Source organism: Manis javanica, chromosome 16 (genome assembly GCF_040802235.1).
Source record: "Manis javanica isolate MJ-LG chromosome 16, MJ_LKY, whole genome shotgun sequence".
Taxonomy (NCBI): Eukaryota; Metazoa; Chordata; class Mammalia; order Pholidota; family Manidae; genus Manis; species Manis javanica.
In genome coordinates, this window is record NC_133171.1 from 43,220,337 (window position 1) to 43,245,926 (window position 25,590).

The 25,590-nt window shown below is 45.3% G+C and overlaps 1 protein-coding gene across 5 annotated transcripts in view; it reads left to right on the forward strand.

The window, feature by feature from the left end:
- LOC108409032 (chloride intracellular channel protein 5) overlaps positions 1-25,590 on the forward strand; it is a 144,291-nt gene that overhangs the window by 32,102 nt on the left and 86,599 nt on the right. For all 5 annotated transcript variants that reach the window (XM_037016414.2, XM_073224789.1, XM_017679360.3 and 2 more), the window contains exons 2-3: positions 18,202-18,311; positions 22,141-22,266. In XM_037016414.2, coding sequence (XP_036872309.2) covers positions 18,202-18,311; positions 22,141-22,266 — 236 coding nt within the window. The remainder of the gene's footprint in view (positions 1-18,201; positions 18,312-22,140; positions 22,267-25,590) is intronic.

The window sequence follows — 25,590 nt, forward strand, 5'->3', positions numbered from 1 at the left end:
CTAATGGGCAGGCCACATCATGGAATTTCAATAAATAATTTAACCCTGGCTCCAGTTTCAGCTTCAGGGTTCACTTTCAGCACCAGGCTGCCATTGTTACTTGCAAGAGGGCCCCTCCCCTGCACTAGGTATGGAAAATTGGCTGAGATTCACTGACATGTTTAGAAAGCCATAGGGCCAGATTACTGCATGCAAGAGTAGAGATTTTTTTCTAAGTAGGAGTAATGTGAAATCCAGATGTGCAAAGATGTACTTTTTAAAATAAAAGAAATGAAAATCTGGTTATCACTGGCCCAGTGCCCAGGTTCTGAAGGTGTTGGCATTATTGTGCTATGAGGCCTTGTCTTCCAGAGGTTCTAAAGACCAGTCTTCTCAAACACTAATAGGCATAAATCACCTAGAGATCTTGTTTAAAATGCAGACTGTGATTCAGTAGGTCTGGGGTAGGGCTTGAGGATCTACATTTCTACCAAGTTCCTAGGGGAGGCTGATACGGCTGGTCCATAGACCTACTTTGAGTAGCAAGGTTATAGACAACCTAAAATTTTCTCCTATCAACACAATTGTTACTTTTAGGGCCATTGCTGGGAATTCTGGACGACAGAGAGAAAGCTCTTAGTGGAACGCAGTTGAGGGCTGGGCTCGTGTTCATTTTCCTTAGAGGGTGGTAAAGCTGTAGGATGTGGTGTTGTAGTTATAATTTCAATCCACTGATAAAGAAGGAATAGAATAGGAGGTCGTTGCATTATTATTGTGCCTCATCCTTTTAGAGCACTTGCATGTGCATTATCTGATCTTCACAGAGAACTTAAGAAGCACCTGAGCAGCTATTATGATTCCCAGTTAAGGATGAGGGAGAGAGCTTTGAGGCCAATTCAAGCCATTTTTCTACCCCCACCCCCATCCCATGGGGAAAAGGATTGAGAAAAGAAACGCCTTCTTCTCAAAGCTAGTTACAGAACTGACAGTGCTATAGCATAAAATCCTTATGATCCCACTCTACTTACATTCAACTTGTGTCTAAGGTCTTATTTCTCTTCAGCCCCACAATATGTCTCTGAGGCTGTGGTCTTTGCATGCAAGCCACGTTTAAACAATTAGACTGAATATGTCTGACCCTTAACTATAACACAAGACTGAAAAGAGAAAAATAAAACAGCATCTGTTTTATGACTTGCTTAAAAGAAATCCCATATTAAAAAGATGTGATGAGAGTTCATTGGAGGAACATGGAGGAAATTATGTTTCTCATTTTAGCTTTGCCCCTTTCTTCTACTTGTGCAGCAGGCCTCTGCTGTCTGTGTAGAAGTGTCTGCAGAATCCCATCTAAGGTTGGCATTATAAGTAAAATACAGAATGATGCTGTCAGTCTTTCCAGTTGATCCTAGTTGAAACCTCAGAATTTTCTACATCATCTTCCAGGAGATTCTGCCAGTATTTAGGAGATAGAACACATTCCTGAGCCTGTATCAAAATATAATTTGAAGGGGCTGCTCATAAACATTAGATAGGATCTAGAAATCTACCTGCTATTAAACCTTCAAGGCCATTGCTTAGCATCATCTATTCTAAACATAGCCCAACAATAGCAGGCTTCCTTCCTTAGATAAGTCTTGCAAGTAAAGGGAAGCTATTGTGACCCGCCTTGTCCCGGCTTACAAGGTAGAACTGTCTTGGTGGGGGTTGGGGTGTGGAGGACATGAACTGTAGTATAATTTTTAACAAAGAGGTGCAACTACTCTATTTGGTACCTTCCAACTACACAGATACAAGAATGCTCTGATGAATTATCTACAGTTACATAAACGTCTGCCCCAAACTTGTGGATGGAACAGTCTCTGTTAGAGCTGGAAACATGGCTTCACATCCCCTGATATAGCACGTGGCTGATATGAGATCTGTGGATCTCAGCACTAGGATGTGGAAGTCAAAACAAGGTTTTTTGGTGCTTGTGAACTTGAGCAGCCCAGGTGCATCACACCAGATACTGAGACTTACAGACAAGTCCAGGAGAGAACAGTTCCTGCCCCGCACGTCTTTGGGAGTTATGTGGGGGTAGCTTTGTATTTTTAATGGGCACTTCCACTTTTTCCTCCTAGGCACGAAGTGGAGAATTTACATGATAGCTCTACACAAGCAAGGGCTATTTCTGACTTCTCCATGTCCAATTAATACTGCTGGGCAGTGAGCGTGAGCAGTTAGTCACTACCCCATCGTTCCTTGGCTTTATAGGCAAGGATGCAGGCCACACTGAGGCACTGACTTGCTCAAGGGTACATTTATCTTGCAGAACAACTGGGACCAGCACTCAGATCTTCTGACTCCCGCTGGCAGAAAGCAGGGCCGTCCGTCTGTCTTTGATAACTACGGGACTTATGAAGGAAAAATGGTAGATCTTGGAAAAATTCCCTTTCTGAAGAGAAACAGGGACTCCACCTCAGGCTGTGGCTTCCTGGGTGATGGTCTGGACTATGTGTGTGGTATAATTACTGGGTTAAGTTTATTATAATTTTTTTAGGAATACAATAAATAGAACATTTCCTGCCTTAGTCTGCCATTTGGAAAAGCTTTTCATTTCCCCCTCTGGACCTCGGGGATTGCAAAAGGCAGGCTCCTTTTCAGTCATAGTTCAGCCTCAGCTTGAACATTGAACTCAGCCAGGAGCAAGCTCAGATTGAGTTTTTTCAAGGCAGAGAAAACACAACTGGGTCACGTTGACATGAAACCTGGCTCAGCTTCTAGTCTGTACCTAGGAAGCCATTTTTATTTTTAAAAATTGTTATTTTTATTGTGAAGTTGTTTTTGAAACACAGAAGATAAAATCGTCGAAGACCACAATCTTCATCATAAGTTCTGTAGGAACTCAAAAGAAATCGGTCGGGTGGGCTCATGGGACAGGAGGCACTGGCTGCTAGAAGCATTTCCCTCTTGCATGATGGCCCTGCAGACTTCCTGCAGACCGGTGGCCCTTTGTGCCCCGCTGGGGTGGTGAGAGAGGGGAGGAGGGATAGGCCCAGAGGGCCTCAGAGGGCAGAGATCTGCCTTGTGGAGTGCCTGCTGGCCTCCAGGCGCTGGGGTCCCTTTTGGCTGTGCTATCTCCCCAAACCCTTCCACTCACCCTAGGGGGGAGAAGGGGTGTGGAGAGGAGCGATTTAGCTACACAGCTTCCCTACTATCCTCCCCCTGGGGATCAGGAGCTTCCGTGAGTACCCAGCTCCTTTGTCCAGCCCCTGAGTGAATCCTTCACATGAAAGCAGAATAAACCTTGGTCAGAATCTGTACCCCACAATAATCAGAATTCTCCTTCCTCTGCCTTTACCCTTTAAGATGGTAAAATGACAAGGAAGCAAGGGCGAGCAGGAACATCTCCAAGGTCCCTTCTGTGAGGATTCGGTTCTCATAGTGTCTGTGACTATGTCTAAAGTACGTACACGGATGATGCTGACTGAGATTTCAACCACCTCAATTCGACTGCAGACTCCACCCCCACGGATGGTCTGTGTCTTGGACAAGTCATCTAGACTTATTGGACCTCTGCTGGCCTAGTCTGAAGAATGAGGGAGTTGGATGAGGCTTGAGGGACCTGGGAAGGGGTGAAAGGGAGCAGCCTCCCAAAAGGGATGCTTCTTCGCCACTTTTTAAGGTAACCTGCTGACAATACTATGGGGAGATGTTAGAGGGAAGTTGTGAGAAGGCAAACCCTTGAAAGAGCCTGTGAAGGTGGTTATGGGCGGTCCCTGCTTTGTGTTCACATTTCCCCTCCAGGCTGCACGGTGATGACTCCTGTCCAGCAGGTCAGCTACCTGCTTCTCAGGGTGGGATGCCAGCCCCAAGCTCCATCCTCTCAGCAAACACTTGAGCCCGTGCCATGAGCCAAGCTTGTCTGGGCCCTGGGGGCTGTGCTAGCTTGTGGAGGCTGCTCAACCACTGGAATTCTCAGGTGCAAATGAAAGACTCAGTGACAGTCACCTTCTCCCAGCTACAGTTTAGAAATATTTTTGAATGTCCTTCAATATCATTTCTAATGTATCCACTTTGTAAATAATAACATTAAGGCCCAGGGAGGGGAAATTACTTGCCGAAGATAACACAGTTCTTTTTTCCAAAACTAGGTCTGGAACACAAGACTCCTCATTCTCTGCTTTGTATTATGCTCCCCTCTTTTGCTTGAAGGACTATCCGGGGACCTGAACATCCTCCTCACATTCTGGCTTAGATCTTACTGCACACGTACAGAAAAATATGACTATCCCAGATTCATAGTGCTCATGTTAAAGGCAAGTTCAACATTCCTATAGTCTCCCACCTCCATATTAATTACAAAGGAATGTGTTGTTTTTGTTTTTTAAGTCTTGCCCTTTCAGCTAGCCCTGAAGTAATTTTAAATAGAGAATTTAAAATGGAAATTGAAGCAGCTTTGCGATAGAAGGGCTGCCCTTTAGCCAGACGCCCATTGTAGAAGTTCTGCTCTTGGTAACGCTGCGGCAGGAAGAGCTGAAGAGCTGACCGGCTCTCACACAGGTGCTAACGGGTAAATGCACACGTGTCTGGTTTCAAGACTTCAGTTGCTGTTGGCCTTCTTCCTCCTTTCCCAGGTCCTTGCTTGCCTGGTAGATGCCTGAAGCCCCACCACTGGGGCCTTAACATCTGGTCCTCCATCAATGATTAGACAATTATCCAGAATTCACACTTCCATGTGAAGCTTTCAGGACTGGCTTTGAGAGATGGAAGTGAGGAAGATGCCATGCTGGCCAAGGTGGCCAAGTGATTAGGGGTCAGCGACCGGTAACGGCAAGAGTAACGGACCCAGGGGACATTAGAGCCCCCAGGAGATCGGCTTTTGACTGTTTTGTGGTTTGCTTGTGATTAGGCTGCCATCCCAGACTGGATGTGGAGGGACACTGGGATTCCCATGTGGGTTTCCCTGACACAGCACGGAGGGCAACACCAACTGCTGGAGCTTCCCTGACCACCCACGCTGTGCAACCAAGCCTCCAGATCTGTGCTTATGTGGTCCCTTGTGTTCTGATGTCCTTACCCACGGCTTTGCTTGAATAAGTTCTGTTACCTTTAGGCTCATATTGAGGTTCATTGCTGCCCCCAAACCTTCCCTGAGCTCTCAGGTGGGCTGCTTCCGGCTCCCACCCTACCCATGCTCTGCCATTACTGTGCATCACATAGGACCTGAACATCACCTCTTTTCCTTTTGCTGCCCCCATGTGGGCCCGCTTCTCAAGGAGAGGGGCCGGGTCTCCTCCTTCACTGCACCCTCAGGCTCAGTACTGAGCAGGCCCTCGGTGAGGAAGCTTCTCCCGTTGCCTGGACATGCCCTGCGCGCCTGGCCAGGTGACTGCACATGGTTGGGGATGGAGCTGAAGCCTCCCAGTGCTCCCCAAGCCAGGAAAGCTTGCCGTTCCCAAGGTCTTACAGGGTCCTGCAGTGTAGAAGAAGCAAAGTTTCTGGCCATTTGCCAGCTAGAGGATATTGCATGGGGAGAGGAAATGTGGTTGAGCACATATGATTCTGTAAGAACTTGGGCTGAGAGGGTAAGATTTCTGGACCTGATCACAGTGCTTTCTGTCACCCTCCATGGGGACCCACCTGCAGAGACCAAGGGCTCTATGTCGAGGTGCAACGTAAAGATACCAGTTAGCAAGTGAAGCTCCTGACATTGTGGGTGCATTGATTTGAAGTTCTCCATATGTCATCCTCCAAAACTTGCTCTCCAGTCCCCGAACAACTCAAAACGGTGCCCATCATTCAGGTCCTATACAAGGGTCAAAGGTGGGGAGGAACAGCAGTGGAAGTGGGGTGGGAGACAGCGGGAGGGCTGCGATCTGAAGGCATTTCCAGTTCAGATAGGGAAATAGGGAACAAAGAGAGAAGGGAGGGCGCCCCAGCTGTCTCCCTGAGACTCTAACTCTGTGTGTTTGGAGTGCGCTTGGGGAGCCCTCTGGTCAGGCTTCTTTCTTAGCATGCTCCTTAAGGGATTCTCTTGTACCCGCTGTGAATGCCTCTAGGTCAGAGGTGCCCAGGCTTGCTGAGCATTAGAACCCCCTTGAGAGTTTGAGGGAAGAAAAGTCTGAGTCTTACCCCAGATTCATTAAATCAGAATAGCTGAGAGTGGAGCCTTGGCATGACATTTTTTATTGAATATCAGGATAGACTTTTCAACTCTATAAATATACTTTGCTGACATATTATAGAATACTAATTTTGCAAAAAGAATTTTCCCAGAGGGTCCCAGATTTAAGTGATCCTATTCAGTAAATCAGATTTGACTTTAGTGTCATAGCTTTTAATTCATCGTATCTGGGAGTATGGCGTAGATGAGAGCTACCAAGCCCCATTGAGAGGCAGGATGAGAGATTCTCTTTCTTTAAACTCTTCACAGAACAATTTGTGGTATTAAAGACGTGATATTCAAACCTCCACATTCTGACAACCAGAGAAGGAAGTGAAGAATCTCCACTGTCTCAGGATCCCAACCACCAACCTTTGTGGGAGAAGCAGAGCTCAATGTCAAGATAGTCTACTTTTATAGGAAGATGATAGGAAGTGCAGGCTTGTTCCATGAATGTAGGGGAAATGTATTCTTGACTAAAAGCTGGAACTAATTTCTGTATCATCTTGAGTAATAAGTAAAAAAATATGTCAAGGGAGGAAAGCAAAACTTTTGACAGTGGCCTAATGAAGTGGAAAGCATGTTTCCTCTATTAGGACTGGTAGACTCCAGAGGGAGGCTTAAGTGAGAAGACATCTTCTTCAAATTAAACCACGTGGGAAGGAGTTCTGTTTGTTTGAGGCTGTAGATTTGTATCACTCTTTGTTTCCTGTGCTTTGGTACATTTCTGAGGTGGAAGAATTCCAGCTTTCCTGATTCGAGCAATGAGAACTGCAGTCAGGCCTGAAAAATAGCATGGCAATATTGTAAATATCTGTGGCAAAGTTCCTGGATATTGAGAGACCACAGTGGCTTCCACAGAAAATCACCAGGAATCTGTCACAAACCTGATCTCTGAGCTCCATCCATCTGTCTTCCTTGAGTTCTAGTCTTTTCTTGTCTTTGGCTCCTGAACTACTTGATAACAGTGTATGGTTGAAGAATGTTGCTCTGGAAAGAACTTCAGTGGCCTTGTAGAGAATAAACATGCATATACATATGGTTGTACCAATAGCTAACCAAATATGAATCACTTTCCCGATCTCCCTTCACGGTCAATGGGAGACTGCCCTAGTTTAGGAATACTCTTCCCTCACCAGTGGACAGGGGCCATAGTTCTTTCTGTGTTTGCTTCCTCTGTTGAATGTATTGTTCCACACACAAACCCCAAACACTGAGGTATTGTTGAGTTTTTGTTCCATCCGCGAGAAGTCTGCTGACTTTTACTAAGGCATAGTGTTTCACAGACAGGGATGTTGAATTACCTCTTCCTAAATGTATATCTTCTGCAGTCATAAAGATGATAGCTGTAGATTTATAAAGCAAACACTGATGTATTTTATACATACTAATATACAGTTGTATAATAACCCTGCAGAGTAAATATTTCTGCCCCCAATTTGCAGATAAAGAACCTGAGGCTAAGTGTGTGCCTGTTATCTTCTGGGTAACAACCCCCAAAACTTAACGGCTTTAAACAATCAAAACATTTATTTCACTCGTGAAGCTGCAGTTTGGCCAGGCCTTGGTGGGCATGACTGATTTTAGTTCACTAAGTGTCATGTGGGACAGCTCAAATGCTGGGGGCTGGAATCATGTGAAGTCTCACTCATTAGCGTGTCTGGTGGTTGATGCCACCTGTCATCTGAGAACTCAGCTGGGACTGTGAATCGCCTCTTCTTGTGCTCTGGGCTTCCTCACAACATGGTAGCTGGGTTCCAAGGGCCAGATCCCGAAGAAGAAAGAGAGAGCTAGGCACAATCTGTGTCACCTTTTCTGTCCTGGTCTTAGAAGTCTTAGAAGTCACACATTGTGACATTCTTCATGTAGGCAGCCATAAAGGCCTGCCCAATTTCAAGAAGGAAAACAGAGATGCCACCTCTAGGGAATATATGGGAATGGGAACAGTGCTGTAGACACTTTATTTATGGGAAATAAAATCTGCCACATACAGCTGGTTGATATCAGGGCTGGAATTTGAACCCAGGTCTGCATAGCTCTAAACCATGCCCTTTACACAGTTTCACAGAACTCTGTGAAGTCAAGGAGACAGCCTGCCTCCAATGCAATGGAATTTAGTTGTTAAATACTACCCTTGGGGATGGTGCAACAGAAAGAGCCTAATTTAGAGGCAAAGATCTTGAATGTTGGGGCCTCCCAAGGCTTGGTGCAGGTTTCTTGGCACAGATATGATCTGAGAGTCATCTGTCTTTTGAAACATTATGGAATCTTGGGAGATATATGGGAGCAATCAAGCTTATATTTTCTGAGCACCTACTGGGTTCCCAGGGCTTCATAAAATAAAAATAAACAAAACAAATCACGAAGTCACATCCATGCTAATGGAGGTTTACCAACTGGATTATTAGAAGGACAGATTACTTGGGATTAAAAAATATTAACACAAGGAATATTATCGGACTTTACTAATGAAGAAACCTCAGGTATCTAATGACTGGAGAATTATTTAACTGAAATGAGGCAAATTCTAGAATAATATATACTTTTGGAGTGAGATTGGATAGCAGATGGAGCGAATGTGGAGGATGTGAACCAAGCAAGCCCTGCGGCATTTCCACATTGTCCCTTTTCTTCTTTCTCTTTCCTTTTCCTCTTTTTAAATCTCAGGGGACAAATAGCATGTTTATAGATCTAAAGGACAGAGTTTTTGCTGACTTGGGAAAGATAATCATGTTCTCAGTAGCAGATGAGTTCTCCAAAGGGCATCAAACATGGAGGTGGAAGAACAATTAGGTGAGAGGACAAAGCCCAGGAAGAGGTGTGTGTCAGCAACGGAACAAGAGGGTCATGCGCAGGACACGCGGCCTAACTATGGGACCCACTGCAAAATAAAAACGAGGGACCCTTTGTTCAAAAATGACTAAGAATTTTGAAACAGCAACTGCAGAGCTCTAAGCCAAGGCTGGGGCCCTTCTGAGCTCAGGCCTCTCTCAGCTGCACAGGTCAGGTACCCAGGAAGCCCCAGCCAGGCAAGAGCGCCGGGTGACGAGAAAGGCTGCAGAGGGCTGCGTTTTAAGAAGAGATCATTGAAAGTTCTGGCTATGAGAGGAAACTCAAGAAAGAATAAGTTAAAGGAAAGAAAAGCAAGCAAACAAAAAGAATCGCTTAGGCCCAGAGTGTGAGTGAAAGGGAATCATTTTAGGAGAGGGTGTTAAGTGGAAGCAGGACTGGCAAGAAGTTTGAAAGAGACCCATTCACTTATCCAGACAGTTGGGACATGAAAGAATAAAAATTAAAAGCCACGTAAGAGTGGAAAGAAGGGGCTGGGAGAAGGGACATTGGTGTTGGGTTGGAAAAGGCAGTTCTTTCTCAGGAAGCGTGTGGAAGGATGGGAGGGTGAATACAGATTCAGTGCAGATTGACATATACCTCACAGGCCAAGGGACCTCAAGCACAGCAATATTATGCTACATATATAGTTGTAGGCATCTTTGGGTTCAAATCCACTATCAGGTGAGGCCAGTTACTCAGGGTCAAAGGCACCCCTAGACCTTGCTCTCTTAATCCGACACTTAAACTGAATAGCCTTTTGGGTATGGAGCCTGCAGTTCCTTTTGGGAGGGGCTATTTACATAACCGTATTCAGTTGTTTATAAAACTATCTGGTGAGCTAAGATGTTGATGACAGATCCCAGATTGATGGGGTTACTTGTCTCAGGAAATATTTTTAACTTCACCTAGGGTGATGTTTAATTTTGTGTGTCAGCTTGGCTGGGCTACGGTGCCCAGAGAGTTGGTCAAACATTATTCTAGGCGTTTCTGTACAGATGTTTTTTGGATGAAATTAACATTTCAATTAGTGAACTTTGAGTAAAGGGGATTCCCCTCCATAGTGTCTGTGGGCCTCATTCAACTAGCTGAAGGCTTTAATAGCACAGAGGTAAATCCCCTCCCAGGAAGAAGGGATTCTGCCAGCACACTGCCTTTGGACTCAAACTGTAACACTTCCCTGAGCCTGCAACCTGAAAGAACCACCCCATCAGGTTTTGGACTTACCAAGCCTCTATGATCATTGGGCCAATTTCTTAAAATAAATATCTATATCTATATCTATATATCTTTCTACACACATACACACACTCTGCTGTTCTGTTTTTCTGGAGAAGCCTGACTAATGCTCCCGGAATTCGTATCACACTGTGCAAGCAGCCACCTGCATAGAGCTGATTCAGCCTTTATAATCAACTTTAGATAACTGCTGAGAATGCCTGAAGCCTCAGATGTATACTTGTCACCTGTTTTTTGAATGAAAAATGCCTGAGTGACCTCAGGAATTAGGCCTATTGTTTGCTTCTTCAAGGGTAGAACTTCCCATCTTCAAGTGGACCACAAACCACCAAGTTTCATCCCTGTCAATGGAAGGCTAACCAACACAATTACTGGAAGGAAGATCATTTGGCATTTAAAAAATAGTCATAATAAGGAATACCGTTTGACACTAATGAGGGAAAAGTGGTGGCTCCAAATACTGTTATTATAAAGAAAAATTATTTCTCTTCTATGTGACATGTGTCAGTTTACTATACAGATGAGTCACTTTATATCCAAAGGCTGTCATCTCCCTGAGCCTTGATCAGTTTGACATTCTCGTGTGAGATAACTACCAGCCTTACATAGCAGAAAGCTATGAGTCAGGAATCAGGAATTATGTGCCTGATTCTGTCATGGGACCATGCTGTGCAACCATGGACAAGTCATTGAACCTTTCTGGGCCTAATTCTTTACCAGTAAAAAGAAAGAGACCATATCATCCTTGACGTCAGTTCCATCCCCACTGCTATAGGATTTTTATTTGTGAACTTGAAACAATTGCTTAATCACTTGAGTCTTTGGGGACAGGTTTCATGGGCTAAAACAACAAAAAATTGAAAAGTGCCATAAATGGTGACTTAACAAACTTTCTGGAGAAAATTGAGGTTTCTGTCTTCTAGCACCTCATCCAGTACTTAGCCTTGCTAGGTCTTTGAAGGAATCAAACAAAAAGCCTAAAAATCTTGCATTTTGAAATATCAGACATTTAAGCATCTGTAGTAGTCAGGAGAGAAAAACACACAGTAGTTTAAACAAAAAGGAGAACTTTAATGCAAAGTATTAATATGATAAAAGAGTAACCCCCACAGGAATGGAACCTCTAGAGCTGAAGGAGAAGAGCTAAGGAAGGACAAACTTGGAAGGGGTTCACATCTCACTGGAGAAGTTATGGAAACGCATGGAAGTTCACTGGTCTGGCTAAGCCGGAACTGGTCTGGAGTTGCTGGGCAAGCAATAGGTCACCCTCCAGAGTTCCTGCAGGGAGCTGGATCCTGCAGGATCGACAATGGTGGCAGAGACATCAGTAGGATCCAGGTGTCAGCGGGCGCTGGAGGCCTCTGCAGCCGGGGCTGGCAGAGTATGCATCGGATTCGTGTGGATGCCCTGACCATCAGCAAGCCTGACCCAGGTTACATGGGGGCTTTGGCCTCTGTGTCAAGAGGGCTGCAGAGAAGCTAGCACTCTGCAGGGTGCTGAGGCTGAGGCTGCAGAGTGCCAGGGGGATCACATTCCAGGCTGGGGCTGGGCAGCCCTGTGGGATATCCTCATGCCCATACCACCGGCTCCAGCCCACTGCATAGACGGTAGAAGCGCCTCGTCCTCCCGCAGGGTCCCTCTAGCGCTCTCTCCTAAGAAAGACACCTTCATGCGCACTTCAGAGATGCTGGCAGGAAATCCCCCTCTATTCTCACAAAGCATTTACTGAAGGGTGCTTTCGGAGCTGAGAGACAATGAATTGATAAGTGACATAACATCTGTCAAGCTTAGATGTCATCTGTCCATTTCCTGCTCTTCCTTCTCGGATCCTCTCTAAAATTTCATCTTCTGGACCTTGGTTCCTTCATGTGTGACTTTTGAGCAATTATCAGCTTCCCCTCATTGTCTGGAAATGAAGCTGCACATGCACGGTCTGTTCCTGGGGTGTCTTACACCAACAGTTCTCAAGTGTTGTTCATGGACTCCTGAGGTCCCCAAGACCCTTTCAGGGATTCTTAGAGTTCACAACTATTTTCAAAGTAATATCATTTCACCCTGGGATTGAAATTCCATCATAAAGCTGCTGGTGTTTTAGCATAAATGGAGGCAGGGGTGAAAACAGTACTAGGAGTCATGCACATTCAGAAAGTAAGAGCCAGTCTCATTTGTGAATGTCCTGGATGAAGCAATAAAAAGTATATAATGTAATTCAATCTCAACCCCAAGTACATGTGTTTTAAAAGATTCTGGCTGATGAAATGGGGAATGCACATAAAGCTTTTCAGCCTCATTCCGAACTAAAATGTTCATCTAAGGAACAGTTCTTGGGTGACTGAGTTGTGGGCTGACTCGCTGCTTCCCTCACAGAACACAGTTTTCACATCAAAGAACAACTGGCAGATGAACAATGGTTTTTCAGATTTGGCATTTGTCAGTCATTTCCTGGTAATCAGTGGAATAAACTTGTCATATCAATGTATAATATGGAAGTTTTTATGAGAGAATAGAAATGTTGGAAACCAGACCCCTCCCACCCTGACCTTGATAGCTTCTCTTAGACTTTTCTGGTGGGCTTGCTGGTGACATTACTGGAGGAGATATTTTGATATTGTATAATGAAGGATATCAGCATTTGGAACATCTGCATGACATACAGAAATGATGTTTTCCAAATGAGGAATTTGTGATGTTACAAAATCATTCATGGGTAAAAGAACCATTCAAAGTGCAAGAATGGGTTTTAGAAGGACTTCATTGATAGGGTTTCAAATTCCACCAATCCACTAGCCTTTAAGAAATTACCACTTTTTGAGTTTCAGTACGGTATTAAAGTAAAATGACCACAATTATCTGAAAAGGCTATTAAATTACTCCTACATTTCCAACTACAGTATCTGAGTGAGGCTAGATTTTCTTTATATACTTCAACTAAAAAGCAGAAGATTGAATGCAGAAGCCAACTTCTATAAGTGACATATTGAAGATTTTGCAGAAATGTAAAACAATGCCACTCTTCTTGTTCAATTTTTAAAAAAATTTTTCTTTATATTAAGATATTTCTGCTAACATAAAAGAGGCTTATTTTTATTATATTTTAATGAATAAGTAAATAAATATTTAAAATATTTTTCAGCTTTCATTTATAATAGTAAATATCAATAACTATAATCCACATAAACAGAAGCTCTTTGATATTTTCAAGAATCTTTAAAAGCACGTAAGCATTCTGAGACCAAGAAATTTGAGAATGCTGTCTTAAATAAAATCTCCATTAGCTACTTGCATTCACAAAACTACAGGAATTTATACGTGCGATTGTGGAATCAAGAAAGGGTGGTGACTTACTCAAGTTCACACAGCAAATTAGAGGCAGAGAAGGATCTAGAACTATAATCTCCTGCTACCATGTGTTATACAACCCAAGCTTTTTTCTCAAGATGCACTTAAGAATGCCAACATCACTATCTTGAAATACTTAAGCTGTGAAATACCGTGATAGCACCCTTCCCTCAACATGTATCCCCTCAAAAAGGCACTGAGTATATCAACTAAGTTTCAGGTACATTGATGGTTGTTGCAGAAAGCAAAGTAAATAAAATAGCCCATGTCTTGGGGGTAGCCAAGCTCACCATATCTAGAGAGAGACTACATGAAAGGCATTATCTCATAGCATATAGTGGGACTTAGCCAGTAAATAGCATGCAATATATAATCATACAACCTATATAATTACATTATGCTGCATTGTTATTATATGTAACATTATAAACTATGTAATATTTTATAAAAAGTTTCATTGTAATTGATAGCATATAATATAGTAGAGAATAACTTACAGTAAATAAATATACTGTCTAGAGAACAGGAGGTACTTTGGGGTTACAGCTGGCTGGCAATTGTGTGCATGCACACTGGGCCCAGGGCAAATCAGGCACTTGGGAAGTCCGCCATTAGCTATACACCATTCTCCTTTTGACACTTGGTGGCTTGCCTTCATTTCCTAGGGCTGCCATAATAATTATAAGCTTGGTGGCTTTTAGCAACAAAAATTTATTCTCTCACAGTTCCGGAGGCTAGAAGTTTGAAATCAAGGTGTCAGCGAAGAGCATGGCTCTAGCTCTAGGGAAGGATTCTCTTCTAGCTTCTGATATTTGCTGGCAATCCTTGGTGTCCCTTGGCCTATGGATGTATCACTCCAGTTTCTGCCTCCATCTTCACACGACCTTCTCTCCTGCATGTCTGAGTCCAAATAAGGGTACCAGTCATATTTAGGGCCCATCATGATCTAATATAATTTCATCTAATCTTGGTTTCACCTGCAAAGACCCCTTTTCCAAATAAAGTTACACTCACAGGTTCTGAGGGGCCAAGAATTTGGGGGGAACATTTTTTCAACCTAGTACACCACTTTTGTGCCTGTCTACAACCCCCATTGCTTGGAGCCTCTGTGGACTAAAATGCATCTGGATTTTCCCTCACACTTTTCAGGGCCTGGGGTCCCAGTGAGCCCTACCTGGCCCTTTATGACTGATGTTTCAAGTGGTTGCCACGGGTACCCCTCATTTAACCCATGAGTTTTATAAATGATTTATCCAGGCCACACAACTGGTGTGAGGGAGGAAAGGAAGACTACTGAAGACAGTAGTAAAACAATGAATAAGCAGGCTAAAAGATGGGCTAAGGACTTGAAGAGACATTTCTCCAAAGAAGATATAAATGGCCAACAGCCATATGGAAAAATCTCAATGTCACTAATCATCGGGGAAATGAAAATCAAAATTACAATGAGATATCCCTGCACACCTGTCCAGATGGCTGTCCTGGAAAAAACAAATGGTGACAAGAATTGCTGAGGATGTGGAGACATCGCAACCCTGTGCCCTGTTGGCGGGAATGCGAAGTGGTACCACCACTATGGACAACAGCATGGAGGTTCCTCCAAAAATTAAAGGTAGAACTATGTATGATCCATCCATCTCACTTTCAGGTATTATTCCAAAATAATTGAAATCAGGATCTCAAAGAGATATGAGCATTCCCATGTTCATCGTTTGTCACACTGTTCACAGTAGCCAAGATGTGGAAACAGCCTACGTGTCCATCAGCAGATGAATGCACCAAGAAACTGTGCTGTGTGCACACAATGGGACACAATTCAGCTTTAAAAAAAGAAGGAAGTTTTGAAATATGCGACAGCATGGATGAACCTCAAGGACGTTATGCTAAGTGAATTAAGTCAGTCACAGAAAGACAGACGCTGCATGACTTCACTTACATGAGGTAACCAAAACAGGCAAAGTCACAGAGTCACAGAGTGGGCTGGTGGCTGCCAGGGGCGGGGAAGGGGACAGGAGGAGCCGCTGTGCCAAGAGAGCAGAGTTTCTGTTATGCAGATGAATGAGTTCTAGACACCTGCTGTCCCACGTTGTGCTTACAGTTGACAGTAATATATTGTACATTTAAATATATATGGGTAGATCTCACACTACGTGTTGTTACCAGAATTAAAAAAAAGGAGAAAAAGAGGAGAGGAGAGGAAGCTGAAAGAGGGATGCAAAGACTGAAGGGTAAACGGCAGAATCCTCACATACTATTCTATTGGTCCTGTGGCAGCTTTTGTTTCCTAAGCCTAGAATTATAATTTATGAGGATAATGAAAATGCGGGGGAGCTTGGAGAGCCACTGCCCTCTACTCGCTGGCACAGCCGTGTGCACATGGACTGAAGGGTGGGATGTGTGCACACTATTCCAGTGCCATCAGCTCCCGGCCAGCATGGTACCGGTCCAAGTCCTCAGGATGGACCAGGGCACAGCGGTTCAAAGCACTGGCCGTCTTGGGAGCCAGAACCCCTGGCTTCAATCCAGGGACCTTCAGGTCAGTTACTTCCTCTCTCTGTGCCTCAGTTTCCACATCTGCAAAAGAGTGATAATATCCCACTACATAGACTTCTCATGAGGAATAAATGAGTTGATATTATATGGAAAGCACCGAGAGCGATGCCTGACAATACACACATTAGTTGTGATTATCAACATCATTACATTTTCATCCAGCTAATAAGAATGGCAGCATTGTACTAGTTCCTCCGTCAATGCCCCACTGCCCCCACCCCCAGAGATGCAACAGGTGACAGTATGTGCTTGTGGCTTTTGTTTTTGTTTTTTAATTCTCCACTGCCAGTTACATTATAACTGGCTCTGGGGGAAAGTTCCTTTGTCAGGATGTCTTAAAGGACTAAGAACCAGGTGCCTGGAGGGCGTGCTTCTCAGGAAGGTCTTAGAGAACTGACATCATAAACGCAAGTTGGCACCAAGCTATTATTAAATTAACAGTTGCCTGTCCCATGTGCTTTATCGGTCACTTTAGCTCTGTGGGCATGCGTGGCACCCACACTGTGCACCCCCACCTCTCAGAGTTTATGGGACGGAGCCCGCACCTCAGCTGTCCGGGGGTGGGTCTGTTTCCAGCTCTGAGGAAAGTGAGACCTGAATAGGGACAGAACTCTCAGTGCTGTTAAGAGAGGTAAACTAACCATCATTTCATAGCAATTACCTACAACCAACACTGGCAAGGGCACCAGTTTTCCATTATGAACCTGAGCTCCTGTTGGGAGTGATGTGCACAGTAGAAATACGCACACTATTAGGCTCTCACTATGAAAGTAGGCATGCTGCTTCCCGGTCCCAGCACCATAGCAAAACAAACCTCGAGCGGAAAAATCCGGTGTTGCACTTTGGGATGGCATTTTTTTCCTCCCTGCAGGATTTCGTGTGGTTTGTTTGCAGCTTGTGAGCGAGCTGGAGGGCCCTCACTCCCCAGGGCCTTCCTGTCAGAGGAGCCCTGCTCCAGCCACCTGGCAGGGCTACGGTTTCCAGGGACAGCCCACAGCCCACCGGAGTGGGTGGGAGAGTTCTCCCTCCAGTGCCTCGTGGGCGGCCCCTAAACCGCTCAGTGGAAGTGAATTATAGAGATCAGCTCCTCAACCTGTTCTCTTGTTGGTGTGTTTGCTGAAAATGAAGTCCTTAGAAAGTTCATGTCTCTTGCCGCTCATCCAGAAGTTGAGGAAGATTGGCCTTGCAGATGAAAAGAAACAAAAAAAAAACACGCTGCTTTGCTGAGGGTACTGAGGAGACTGCAATGAGCAGATGTACACAGGCACTCAATCAGCTATTTGTTATCGTCATACATGTATTCCTGTCTTACCACCCAGCTCACCCCACGGAAGGCTATAAGCTCCTTGCATAAATGCATTTTTGACTCCCCTGTGCAATTTCTCCAGTGCCTTGAACATAATTAATAGTCAATATGTATTTGTTCAGTAAAAGGATAACTTAATAAATGCTTGCTTTATTGATCCTAAAGGTCAAATACTCACTGGAACTAGGTGAGGTATTGATCAAAGTCTTAAATCTACTGACTAGATATAGGGAGAAGGGATCAAAGTCTGAGATATTCATACTTGTGACGTATCATAGAGCAAGAACCAAAGGACAGAAGAGGGTAAACTACAGAGGAATGTATTTTGGCTAGGTATAGCCAAAGGAAAGCATTTCTAATTGTTAGAACTACCCCCAGAATAGACTGCTTTGAAAGATATAAATTACTGGTGAAAGAAGATATTTAATTATAAACTATATGGTTACCTGGGGAGTGTAGAAGTTGCTAGTCTGACATCATTTATATTAGATTGTGTGATGTTGAAGGTCACTTTTTAGCCTGGGATGCTAGGGTTCTACAGTTTCAGAAGGTTAGGATTATGTAATCTCCATGCTGGAAGTTCCAATTCAGTTCAGCATGTATTTATTGAGCCCTTACCCTTTGCCAGGCACTGTCTTGCACAGACTTAGGAAGATAACAAAGAATAAATATAAGGCAACTACCTTTTAAAGTTAGCTATGACATGGATTTAGTCAGTTCTCCTCAGACCAGTGTTTGGGGGTTATAATCCTATATTCCTTCTTGCTAATAGACACATGCCAACTCAGGACTCTGGTTCTCTTCTTTCTAGGCTGGAATTGATGGGGAGAGCATCGGCAACTGTCCCTTCTCTCAGCGTCTCTTTATGATCCTCTGGCTGAAGGGAGTCGTGTTCAATGTCACCACTGTGGATCTGAAAAGGTAAAAGATGCTGTATCCATGAGGACTATGTTTAACTGCAGGAACAGAGACCTTCCCGTAAGGAAAGGTGAAATTTCCATGGCTTCCCACAGCCTGCTGCTCACACCTCATTGTCACGACTGTGTCTCAGGGCCCTCCCCTTGTTCCAGAGGTGGCTGAAAGGCCAGTATCTCTCTTGGGACTGAACACTTCTCTGCCCATTTTTCCTAGAAGATTGATTAGCAAGAAAGAAGGGAGGAATGGACATTGGATACACAAGTGAGAGTGCCTGGCACAGGCCGGGCATGGACCAAAAATCAGGAGTGGGCCCTTCTAGTAGTGTTGATGTCCCTGGCAGGACTTCAGGTGTAAGAGTCTGACTTTCCAGAGTTGGCATCCAGACCATTTCCCTGCTATGCTCCCATCTTTAGAATCCTTAGTGTGAGAGTTTGGGATTACAGGCTGGGAGAGAGTTACTAGTGTTCTGTTTTTAAGTGAAGATTTAGTGGCTGTTAAAACTACCAGGCATCCGTCATGATCAGGGGCCACACCCGTCAGTCTTCTCTTCTGCTGGCCCCGTACATGTGGAATAACCCCGGGCTCGCTCTCCGAGCCTCTGTGGCCTGCCTCTGCCTGCTCGCCTTCAGCATACTCTCCCTGTTGCTTGTGTGCAAATTATCCTATGCTCAGAACTCTGCTATCTTCTGGATATTTAGACTTCCATTTTCCATTGTCTCTTTAAAATCTACATGTCAAAAATTGTATCTGGCACTTTTTCCTTTGAGTTGCGCTCCCCTTTCTAGGCACCTCAATGTCTCTAGCTCCCTTCTCTTGCCAGCTGCAGGGTCAAGCAGCCACGAAGCCCCGGGCATTCTCCCACTGTGTTGTCTCTTACCTCCATGCTCTCTGGTCCATTCTCAGGCCCCACACCCCGTTCAGGTCCCACCACTACCAGCCCAACTCCTTCTTTGTTCTTCTAACTGCTCTTCATCCTTCCGGATGACCTTTCTCTCTCTCCGTCTCTCTCTGATCCATCCTTTATATTGCCCTGAGGTTATTCTTCCTAAACAGCCCTTTAATCTTGTGGCTCCCCTTACTCAGAGAACCTTCTGAACTTCCCATTGCCCTTGGAATAGATGCCTCTGTTGCCCTCCTTTGTCTTTTTTTTTTGGTTTCTTCTCAACATTAGCCCCCAGCGCTTCTCGCCAGGACCTGTTCACCTCTACCAGGTTGGCCATGTTCTGCTGCCTTGTTCCCCCTGGCCCCCCACCTCTGGCCAGGATGCTCCCTCTGCCCCACAGTGGCTGTCCCCACCCTCCTGAATGGACAGTACTGACCACTCCAGGTTCCCCTGGTCTCACCCAGCCCCTATTGTCCATGTCACCTGGCCATCAGCATTTAGCATTTCACTGATGTACAGTATCTGCAACCCCAGCGTTCTCCACTGGGGGTACTTTCCCATGGACAATCACATAATGTGCAACCCGTGGAGAAGGACTTATTTCTTCATTTTACACAAGGAGACTGAGATGGATGCATTTAATGCCTAGTCCGAGATACCCCACTGGAACTGCAGGGGCTGCTACTAAACACCCATCTCCTTGGTTCACATGCCGTGCTCCTCAAAACGCATCTGTTATGAAGTTTGCTCACCTTTCAAATGAGACCTGAGATCCCTCAAAGATGGGCCGAGATCATGTTTTAAGTTCCTTTGTATTCACCATAGCAGCTGATTCACTGAGGCCCCCAACTAATACCTGTCAAGTAAATTAACATGCACCTGCTATGCAATTATTATCTGTGACAACTGAAGAGGGCCAGGATTTATGCAGTTTGAAATAATAGCTTCCGTCAATGGAGATGAGGAGGTCTTTGGATTATCACCTGTGGAAGTGGGCTTGTGTTTGGCTGGAGATCAGAATGGGGCAGGGAGCCTCCCAGCATTCCTAAGACGCTTGTGTGGCTCTTCGCTATCTGTGCTCATATCTGGTCCTGCCAATGTCCTTGGAGATGTCAGGCAAGGATCCAAACTCCAGTTTTATAGATAAGGAAACTGTCTTACCACCTAAAATAAAAAAAAAAAAACAGAAGAAGAAAAAAAAATGAAAACAAAAAATACACAAATATATAATAAAGAATGAAGGACATTTTTTCAAGTGTATGTTACTATGAAGTTTAGCAGTTTTCAAGAAACGTGACTTCTTATCCTGGCACCACCATTTTTTGGCTGAGTGGCCTTGAATAAGTTCCTTTACTTTTCTGAGCCTCAGTTTCCTCATCTGTACAATGGAAATAAGAGTCATGCCTTGTTTATATGGTTACTGTGAGGATTTGGTGAGGCAGGCCCTGTAAAGCATTTGCCTTCAGGTTTGTGCCTGGCTTAGAGCAAAAACTCCACACCTGTCAGCTATCCTAGGCATCATCTCTGCCCTCACAGAGCCAGCCATCCAGCCTGGGAATGGGGACCAAGATACATTAAATAATCTGTCAATCAGACCCTGCAATAGGTAATTAAGTGACAATTATGTCATTTCAACTGGAAATGCTAAAGGTCAACAAAGAGAGAGGACCACTCTGAGCGGCCTCCCGCTGTCGCTGTCGAGAGTCCACCTGAGCTTCAACAGCGGCAGACGCACTTCCCAAGGATGCCTGACTCCAGGGGCCATTGTTCTCTCAAGTCACAGGAAAAAAAAAATTCTGCATCTTTAAGCCCTGGAGAGGTAGTTGCTAAAAAATAAAAGCAGTATGAATTTCCCCACCAAGCCGAGAACCCAAGCATTGTGCCAGCTCTAAAAAAAAAAAAACCAAAAAAACAGGAGAAGGTAAAGAATGTTCTCGCATTGTCTGAAATGAGGGACACACACAAAGTAAACAAAGGGACTAAGTAAATTAGATTTTAAAAATACTTTCAATCTCGATTGCCTAAGGAGTTCCAAGCGCCACACAGCGCGCAGCTGGAGGGTCTGAGTGTTTGGGGACAGCCGTGGGAGTGGCACCCTAATTGAAATTCTTCCCCTCCTCTCCCAAAGGGATTATGCCAGGAATTTGTTTCATTACAGAGTCCTCTGCCCCCATGGTCTACTTTTTTTTTCAGTTCTTCCATCTAATGTTTTCCACTCCTGACTCCCACAGGAAGGGTTGCTCCCTCAGAGAGCGCATTCCGGGTGCATGTCACGCCCAGTGCTGCCTGCAGAAGTCTCCGCCATTATTCTTCCTCTTCCTTACTCTTTTCTTAGTGCAAGGAAACTGTTGCTCCCTATTCCCCCCCATCTGCCAACCTTTCTCCTTCACTCCACCCTGGCCCTTGCTTTCTGCCCAGCTGCTGGAAGCACAGAAGCACACCTTTGCGCAAGATGAGGGCCCCGTGTCAAACACAAGGTCACTCTCTTTCCAGTTGCACATACCTTTAACAGTGCAGATGACAGTTTTTAGTATAAAAGTGTGATTGAGTCCATTAAGTTTTAAAGTTTGGAATTCTGTGTCATGCATTTTTGTTAAGCTCATTGGTGAAGGAACGTTGAAAGCAAAGGCCAGCCTCTGCCCTGGGCATTGGAAGCAGGGTGTTAATTAGGTATTCGCTGCGATCACACTCTGCTTTCTCAGTGGGGCTCAGCCTCTTCATCCTGACTTGCTTCTCTCTCACTGACTTGCCTTCTATGGGACAGGCTTTCTGTGTCACACCACAGCCCTTCAGCACTTTCTCCGACCTCCCCTGCCCTGTATCTGACAGCATAAGGCTGTTTCTGCTGACATGCTGGGCAGCCCAGGGAGTCTAATTTACTAAGTCCCAGGTTCCCCGGAACATGAAGTGCCCTGGTATAAGCCCCCTCCTGAACTTTGCTCTCCACAGAAAGCCAGCTGACCTGCACAACCTAGCCCCCGGCACCCATCCGCCCTTCCTGACCTTCAACGGGGATGTGAAGACAGATGTCAACAAGATCGAGGAGTTCCTGGAGGAGACTTTGACCCCTGAAAAGTAATGAGCTGCTTATTTCTGGAGCGAATGACTGGGAGGGGCCCATGTGGGAACCACAGAAGCAGAGTGCTGGCTTTGAGGAAGCCTCTGCAGTCCAGAGCATAGAACCCTCTTTTCAAAGAGAGTCCAGGATGACCCTCCCCACACCCAAAGGGCAGCCAATCTCAGAACTGCTCCCCAAACTCCGCTTCTAAGAGTAGAAATCCTATGAAGTGGAGCTGATTGCTCCCTCTTAAAGAGATCAGTGGGAAGGTTACCACCCCTCTGTCCCCCTAAATCAGTTCTTTCTCTAGCTCATTTTACCTGAAGGATCCATAAGTGAAGGCAAAGCCTCCCTCATTTTAGAACAAGAGCTGAAAGGCTGACAAAATGCAAACAAGCCAGAAGAGAGGGAACCCATGACTCAAAACTGCACTGAGTGTGAATAAGAGCAGAAAACAGACCAGGTGTGGTAGGAGCCCATCATGAAAGACAAGAAAACTGATGGGGAGCAGCTCCTCTTTGGAAATGAGCACAGGAAAGAGAACGACTGGAGGCTGTAGGTTCTTGTTGAATAAAGAAGCCGCTCCCATAGGAAAATATTGTTCATTATATTACATTGTAATCAGGGGTTAAATCAATCAAAATCTTTTTAACTAGAAAAATAATGTTGCATACAGAGCAAGGCGTGCACAGACTGTATCCTGTAGGATAGCCACTGAAAAGTTATAAACAAAGGTGTTGGGGGGGGTCAGTTTTCAGGCTTACTTTGGGGGTGGGAGAACCTGAGCAAGGCAGAGAATGGAAAAACTGGAGGTGCGGAAACCAGTTAGGAGGAGCCACCTGGGGGTGTCCTGGTGAGACGGACTGTGTGGCTGACCTCAGGCGGTGACAGGGAGAAGGGGAGAGAGTGGTAGGAATAACTGAGGGCATGCTCAGTAGGTAAAATTAAATTAGTGGAAATCGACTGTTAAAAACCACCATCTTGCATTTATTTTAAGGTTTTATTTTTATCAATACATAGCCCTCATGGAGTGCCTTCAGAGATAGGTGGTATCCTTATTTTCATTTTATAAGTGGGGAAACTGAGGCATGGAGCAGTTGAGTAACTTGCCTAAGGTCGCACGTCTAGCAAACCGCTGTTAAATTGAAATACTCAGTAATGCTCTGATTAAGCCAGGAAGATTCATACATTCTTCCTAAAAAGCATTCTTTGTCATCCACACCAGGATGTTTTATGCTCATTCCAAGAATGGAAAGCTTCCCCAAGCCCATGGGAAACTGCCAAGTGTAGACTTGAAATAATTGCATTAGTTAAATCAGCTGGGCAGCCCCCACCCACCACACCCATCTCAGCCACCACCAGAAGCCACCCACGTCTCTGAGCGGGCCACCAGCCAGCCCTTTGCTGAAAGGGTCCTGAGGGGCTCAGGCTCCCTCCGCCTCCCCTGGGACTTGTTGCTGGTGCTGGTTTGAAATCCCACAGGAGAAAGTAAGTGCTGTTTCCAATGACTAAGTAGAGTTTAGCCTTTGCCTGGGCGACCCAGAGGGGAAATTCTGTGGTGACGTTATGCTCTGTTCTAGGAGTCATGCCCACACTCAGGGGTGAGTGCCTCCATCAAGGCTGGGAGGGATGGAAGCCTGAAGCAGTGAGGGGCAGCGTTCCACCTGGTCCTTCGCCAGGCCGGTGGGTGGGGGCGGGCAGGGCTGGGCTGAGCCCAGATGCCGAGGTCCACTCTGCGTCTGCCAGCGATCTGCTGTGACCCCTCGAACCGTCCCTTCTCTGCTCTCGGCCTCAGTTCCCTTCTGAGAAAGGATGACCCAAGAGCCCTTCCTGCTCCCCCACCTTAGTCAGGCTCCCTCCACCCCCAGTCCAACTGTGCTGGGCTGTTTCTCTTACTCAGGGGTCCTCGGTCTATATCCACAATGGACCACGGGGGCCCATGAGACCCCCAGAGCTGTGTGCCCTTCCAGAGGAGGCACATGTTCATTCTCCCTGAGGAGAGCCATCATCAGATCCATTATCATTTCTTGAGATTCTGAGATGCTTCCATGATCCAAAGAGAGCTAAGCAGAGTTGGGTGGGGCCGCACCTCTATTACTGTCCTGAGCCCTGCTGCTTTGGGGTGCCTCCTCATCTGCACCGCGGTTGTCCATAGGAGCTCTTACAAAACGCTTTCCGGCCCTGTCAGTGATGCGGCTGCCTGCCCTGTCCAAGCAGCAGAGCCCCCAAACTGTTAAAATGCACATCTCCAAAAGGCCACCAATGGGAGCCATCGATAGGAGACCTGCTGGAGTCCCCCGGAGTTCTGGGTGCCTTCATATGGGTCCAACTGGGGCCACGGTTGCCTCTCAGAAAATGTCACCAAGCCAGTGCATCCCCACAAAGGGACACCTGCTGTTCTGCCCATGACACAGCCACCAGCCTTGCCTGCTTCCCACTGACCCGAGCTGGGAGGTCAGATGGCCTGCATCCCGAGACCCCTGGAGGAGGGCAGCCCGACCTTCTAGTTCTCTAGGGGGCGGCAAACCCCCATAACTGTCCACTGAACTGTGGGCCATGTGTTTTTCATCACCCCACTGTTTGTAAAAGTTGCTAGAGAGCCAAAAAATTGTGGGAGCCTTTTTCCCCCTTAGTCTTATTTTTTAAAGGAAAAAACCACATACAAACACTCTAACAATTTTTTAAATCACATTTGGTCCCACAGAGCATTTGGTGTCAAAATGAGGAATCCAGGAAATCTCAAATAGTCTCTACGCGAGAGACTTCCACCCCTTTCTTTAGACTGGTCCAGTTAATGCTCAACAGGGATGCATTGGGATTATTGTTGAAACTTGCTTACCCTTACCTTTCATTTCCCTGGAATGGCCAGAGTTAATAGGATCCAGAACTCAAAGTCAGGAGCCTGAACTCCAGCCATGTTTCTACAGTGCTTATTGTATGAGCTTAGGTGAGTGTCTATTACACAGAACCTCCCCATTTCCTCGTGAGGGGGTGAAACTAGATAGCCTCTAAGATGCCTTTCAGCAGAAGTTCTATGATCTCATGATTTTCTCAAAGTGCTTTTCCAGAGCTGGTTATTATTTAAAGGAATCCTAGCAAATAGATGTTGTGATAAGAAGTGAGGAGGGTAAATTGATAATGTAACATGGCATGTCATTTAGTCAGTCAACTATCAAGCATGTATTGAGTATAACAGGATTCAGACAGACACTTTGAATTCATATTTTAAGAAATGTTTATAGATAGCTCATAATAGTAAAAGACAGGAATGTCCTTCTAACTTCTGGGAGGTGAAGAAACAGCCTCGGTAATAAGACAAGATGGCACCGTGGCTGAGAGTA